This window comes from Nuphar pumila, chromosome 3 (genome assembly GCF_984573655.1).
Source record: "Nuphar pumila chromosome 3, dmNupPumi1.hap1.1, whole genome shotgun sequence".
NCBI lineage: Eukaryota > Viridiplantae > Streptophyta > Magnoliopsida > Nymphaeales > Nymphaeaceae > Nuphar > Nuphar pumila.
Window position 1 is genome coordinate 128882233 of NC_143251.1, and position 6237 is coordinate 128888469.

At 47.4% G+C, this 6237-nt stretch overlaps 1 protein-coding gene across 1 annotated transcript; it reads left to right on the forward strand.

Moving 5' to 3' along the window:
• Positions 1-990: 990 nt before the first annotated feature.
• LOC149843751 (ABC transporter G family member 8-like) lies at positions 991-2739 on the forward strand (the record flags this gene model as incomplete). The annotated part of the gene is made up of 1 exon (XM_090001919.1): positions 991-2739. A coding segment is annotated over one exon (1749 nt), but the record flags the coding sequence as incomplete, so codon positions are not given.
• Between the last annotated feature and the right edge of the window lie 3498 nt (positions 2740-6237).

Below are 6237 nucleotides of genomic sequence, written 5' to 3' on the forward strand. Positions count from 1 at the left end.
CATTTGAGGCCCTGGTCGGTGGCCTCAAATATCAAAGAGGTCAACCGGCCCTGAGCACTTCACATATCGAACTCTGGATGTCCTTCAACTTGAATGTCTTAAACCGAGCCACTTGGCCAGGTGAGCCTCGTGGGCTAATACATTTTCCTTGATTTACAACTTCATGTGCTTATCTTTGATTTCATTTGAATGTTATGGCGTGATCTTCATTGAGATCATTTGGATCTCCAAGATGGTGTTTGATTCCACATAACAAAAAAAAAAAGAGGGGGGATATCTTAACAGTTAATAATCATCTAAGTTACTATGATGATGGAGTATCGTACATGGCACTGGTAAATCGATTTGTGGTGGAGTACAGATCCATTCATCAGCTTGAATCATCGACATGAGTGAGATCTGCATGTTATTGCCTTTATTCTTTTGTGTTTTTTCCTTTCTTTATGAATCGTTTGATTATTTTTTTTGTTTTTTTTGGCACAGTGATCTCGTGATACCTGCATGGCTGGCTTTCCCATATACTACCAAGAGGGCCACTGCCAAATGACCTCTCGTGACTCCATACGACAAAATCGTTCTCAGTGATGATGTACAAACTTTGCCTTTCATTTTTTCCTATTTTCTATCTTCTCTGCTTTGCCCGTTTCCCCCTAACCAAAAGGGATAAACCAGTGACTCCTTTTTTTTAAGCCATTGGAAGTTCTTTTTTACGAGAGTTGATGGAATCAGACTATTTAATTTAATCTTCCATTTCCACTAGATTCCCAACATAATTGCCAAAGAAAACTTATTTATCCTCATGGAAGCAGCAGTCACCAACTTCCCCTGCTTCCCCACTAGCACTCCCCTTCTCACCCTCAACCCTTCTCCAACATGTCCAATCAAACATCCTCACCACCACCACCACTGTCTTCCTCCTCCTCCCCTTCACCACCACCACCACCACCATTGTCACCACCATCATCCTCCCCACCACCCCAAACCCTAAAAACCTACCGGCTAACAGCCTGCTCCATCTCCTACGCCAAGCCCACCACCCAACCGACCATCCTCACAGCCCTTCTGAGTCCCTGCACCACCCCAACCTCACCCACCTTCATCCTCCGCAACGTCTCCTTCACGGCCCACCCCGGCCAGGTGCTCGCCATCGTCGGCCCCAGCGGCGCCGGAAAGTCGACCCTGCTCGACATCCTCGCCGCCCACACCGCGCCAACCCTGGGCTCGCTGCACCTCAACTCCGCCCCCCTCCACCCGCCAACCTTCCGCAAGCTCTGCGCCTACGTCCCCCAGCACGACGCCTCCCTCCCACTCCTCACCGTCTCCGAGACCTTCTCCTATGCCGCCGCCCTCCTCTTCCCATCCCGCCGCCGCCACCAGCTCCGCGCCCTCGTCGCCTCCCTCCTAGCGGAGCTCCGCCTCTCGCACCTCGCCGACGCCCGCCTCGCCTCCGGCCTCTCCGGCGGGGAGCGCCGCCGCGTCTCCATCGGGCTGAGCCTCCTCCACGACCCCTCCGTCCTCCTCCTCGACGAGCCCACCTCCGGCCTCGACAGCGGCTCCGCCTACCACGTCCTCCAGATCCTCCGCTCCATCGCCGCCTCCCGTCGCCGGACCGTCGTCCTCTCCATCCACCAGCCGAGCTACCGGATCCTCTCCACCATCGACTCCCTCCTCCTACTCTCCAAAGGAACCGTCGTCCACCACGGCGACGTCTCCTCCCTGCAACTCTTCCTCCTCTCCAGAGGCTTCGCCCTCCCCCCTCAATTGAACGCCCTCGAGTACGCCATGGAGATACTGAACCAGCTCCACGACCAAACCAATCTCTCTCCCATACAAGAAGAACCTCTCCAACACCTCAATTCGAAGAAAGAGTGCGTTTCCTCGATTGGGTACTCGAGCTCCAGGATCAACGAGATCTCTACTCTCTCTCGAAGGTTCTGGAAGATCGTCTACCGAACTAAACAACTGCTCTTCGCCAACACCATCGAGGCTGTTGGCGTGGGGATCCTCTTGGGGACGATTTATATCAATATAGGCTTCGACAGGAAGGGGATAGAGAAGAGGCTAGGTTTGTTCGCGTTCACTCTCACGTTCTTGCTCTCTTCCACGACGGAGACCCTGCCCATATTCGTCAACGAGAGGCCCATCTTGTTGAGAGAGACGTCTAGCGGAGTTTACAGGGTTTCTTCTCATCTGATCGCCAACACCATCGTCTTCCTTCCTTATTTGCTCGCGATAGCGTTCATGTACTCCGTCTCGGTCTACTTCTTGGTGGGGTTGTGCGCTTCGTGGCAGGCGTTCTTGTACTTCGTTTTGGTGATATGGGTGGTGGTTCTGATGGCGAACTCATTCGTGCTCTTCTTGAGCTCGATCGCGCCCAACTTCATTACCGGCACGTCGTTGGTCACCGTTTGTCTCGCCGGATTCTTCCTATTCTCAGGCTACTTCATCTCCAAGGACAGCATCCCGGCGTACTGGATCTTCATGCACTACTTCTCGCTCTACAAGTACGCGCTGGACGCGCTGCTGATCAACGAGTACTCGTGCTTGGCGTCGAGGTGCTTCGTGCGGTTTGAGGACACGGAGCTGTGTGCGGTGACGGGGAGGGACGTGTTGGACGGGAGGGGGCTGCACGAGAGCCAGAGGTGGATCAACGTGCAGGTGATGGTAGGGTTTTTTGTGTTTTATCGCGTGCTGTGCTTGGTTGTTCTTAAGAGAAGGACGTCTATATCTAAGAAATGAATGTGGATTTGGGGTATATACTGATACAAAACAGTGGTCTTTCGTTTATTTAAATTTCACCTTCATCTTCCTCTTCTTCTCTCTTTGTAACTATTCTTTCTTACTCTTGTTTCTAAAAATAAGTCGAAAATGGAGGTCCTTCAGCGTCTATATCTGTGCTTTATGTGTGTCTCAGATGGAAGGTGTTTGTGTGCTTGCCTCAGAGAGAGAGAGCTTGTGTCCATGCACGTGCGGATGTGCATGTGCATGTTCGTTTTGTTTCTGCTTGTGCTAGAGAGGAAATCCTATGACATATGCAATCATAGCCGTCTAACCGAGTGCATCTGGATGGTTAAGATTAGTCCACTTCCTAGCAAGCCATCCAGATGCATTCAGCTGGACGGTTATGATCGCATATGGCATAGGATGCGATCCTTTTGTATTAGAGAGAGGAGGTATATGCCATCACCACCGCATATCTCACTTGGTGTGGCCGTGTGGGCCCACTCATGCTGACAGTTCTCAAGTGAGATGTGCGGTGGGGATCAAATATAATGGACGATTACGTAGGTTCCCGTGCTTGCATGGGGATAGTATGTACGCGTATGGCTGCTGTCATTTTCATCGTTCAGAGAAAATAAATAAAGCAGAAAAGCCGGAAGAGAAAAAGAAAGAAACAGCAGATTGCTTACGCTGCTCCTGCAGCGTCATTGCTGCACCACGTGGCGTCTGTTTGCATTTTGGATGAATGCCACGTGGTTTTGTTGAGTTTTGATCTTTTTAAAAAGCAAATCGGATGGCCACGATGTCAGCGTGAGCAAAAACGCTCATTTTCAGCCTGACCTGATCTGCTTCCGGTTGGATGCAGGGCTCCACCCCCTCGCCTCGGCAAGGGTTCTTCGTCGTAAAAGAAAAGAAAAAGAAACAACGTGAGGCAGACAGACTCCTTCAGTTATGAGGCTTCTTTGCAAAGACTAAGGGCCCGTTTGTTTGTCACGGAAAGTGGGGGCTTTTTTGTGGCGTGCGTAGGCTCCATCATGACCAGACAAATTGCAGACTACTTTTCCTCGAGGAAGAGGAGGCCAAAATACACGGTACCCTGACATTGGGGAAAGGGTTTCCGTCAAGGCACCCTCTCTTTCGTGACAGACCAACAGACCCTAAAATTTTAGAGCGCAGTAATGTGTGAGAAAAAATTGTGTGGGCTTATTATACATGTTGAATCACACGTTACAGGTCTTTTTAAGGTTAAAGCATATATCATGTAATCTAATATGATTGTATCATGTGATATCTCATATGGGATGTATTGGTCTTAGTAGGTGAAGAGACTTCATGTGATATCAATTTCCAATTTTATGATATTTAAATTAAAAATATGATCTAGGGTGGTTATAATTAGGTTATGGCATTAAAATTGTATATAGTGACTATTCTTTGAGGCTCTTTATCATCATCAAGAGAAAAAAATTATTCTCTCATAAGGTTTACAGAAAGGCAAAGTCACATGCATACCTGTCACATATCTATCGGAGCATCAATGGATTCAGGTAACGCTTCTACATCAATATTTGGTTTATATTCTTTTCAATGATTTAGCGTGAACAAGATTAACGATTTATTAAGGTTTTTTGGTAGATTCAAAAACCAATAATTGGTATCAGATTGTCTTGTTCATGCTGAACTATTAAAATATTCATTTTTTTATGTACATCATGTTTTTTTTCATTTTTCGATCGGTGGCTGGGCATCAGGAGAGAAGGGTTGATCAATCCTCCTCGCGCCATTCAGAAATGCTTGAATGGGAGGAGGGTTGATCCATCCTCCCCCTTTTAGATTCATTGAACAAGACGAGAAGGTAGGTCGCTGGACGAACGACAAGGGGTTCATCCCCTTTTCAGTGAGTCGGACGGGAAGGGCCCCCTTTCAGAGGACCGGATGGGATAGGCCCTTCTCCCTTCAAAAGGTCGGACGGGAGGGCCGATCGACTCTACCACATTTTTCTTAGGTTTACTAGGGGTGTCATCAAATCAGTTTGACGGATGGCAGTTTCATCCGATCATAACATCAGACAGGGGCTTACTGCTCAGATCATCAAACGACGGAAGGGCTAACGCCCATTCAAACCCGAGTTTGCCGTTATCTAGGGTCGATTTCGGCTATCACTGAATGCACTCGGTTCATCGGCATCCTGAGCCAGATTCAGCCATCACCGACATCTTTTGAGGGCCAGTAGAAGTTGGTGTTTGGTTCGACCCTCCGTCAGTGAGATTTGGCGTTCGTCCTGGCCTTTAGGCGATTCGATCGGGTGAGCCAACGGATTCAAGCTTCAGGCATTGCAACAACCTAGGTGAATCAGTTTTCAATCGACCCAGAGATGCGTAGGGCTGATTCGGGGACTAGCCGGTATGACATCCAGGACCATTTCGATCATCAATGTTGAGCCAATACGACGCCCATTAGCCAACTCAATCGGGTCGAGCAGTTCGGCTGCCAGTTTCAGACCGATTTGGTGCTCTTCTACTGTCTCAAGTCGAGCTAGGCCGATTCGGCCATTCAGCCTAGGTCAGTTTGGCTTTCAGCCTATTGAGCCTAGGTCATTTTGGCCTTCAACCGATTGAACCTAGGCCGTTTTGACCTTCGGCCAACTGAATCGGGCGGTTCGACCTTTAGTCGGGCTCAGGCCATTTTTTTAATTCGGATCTTGGGGTTGTTGGCCCTGTTCGGTCCTCATTTGGTTAAAGGGACTGAACCGACTCATGTGATGTCACTACACAGATTGGGCCTATTAAGACCTGACCCAATGACTCAGTGCCTGCACCCGACTATGGTAAAGTTGAGTCTGACTCATGTCGGGTCAGGCCAGTTTTCATTCTTGCATGTGCCTTGCAATAATAATAATAAAAATTATAAGTAATTTTATTACGTTCATAGACGACTATTCTTGTTATAATACCTATATTTAATTCATGAAAAGTCTCAATCCTTGGATGTATTCAAGTCATTTAAGGCTAAAGTTGAAAACAAACTTGGCAAAATTATTAAGGCCATCAGATCTAACTGTGGTGGTGAATACTATTGTAGATATGATGGATCAGGTGAACAACATCAAAGGCCCTTTGCTAAATTTCTAAAGGAATGTGATATCGTTTCTTAGTACACCATGTCAGACACTTTTAGCATGAATGGTGTTGTTGAGATACGAAATAAGACCTTAAAAGATATGATAAGGAGTATGATTTCTCATTCTACCTTACCACAGTCCTTCTGAGAAGAGGCATTAAAGACTGCAACTTATATATTGAACATGGTATCATCTAAAGCAGTAACTAAGTCTTCATATAAAATGTGGACATGCAAAAACCTTAGTATGAAATATTTTCATATTTGGGGATGTCCAGTTGAAGCTAGGCCATACAAGCTATATGAAACGAGACTGGATTCAAGAATGGTTAGCTGCTACTTTGTTGAGTATTTTCAAAGATCCGAGGGCTATAAATTATATGACCTTGTTAATAC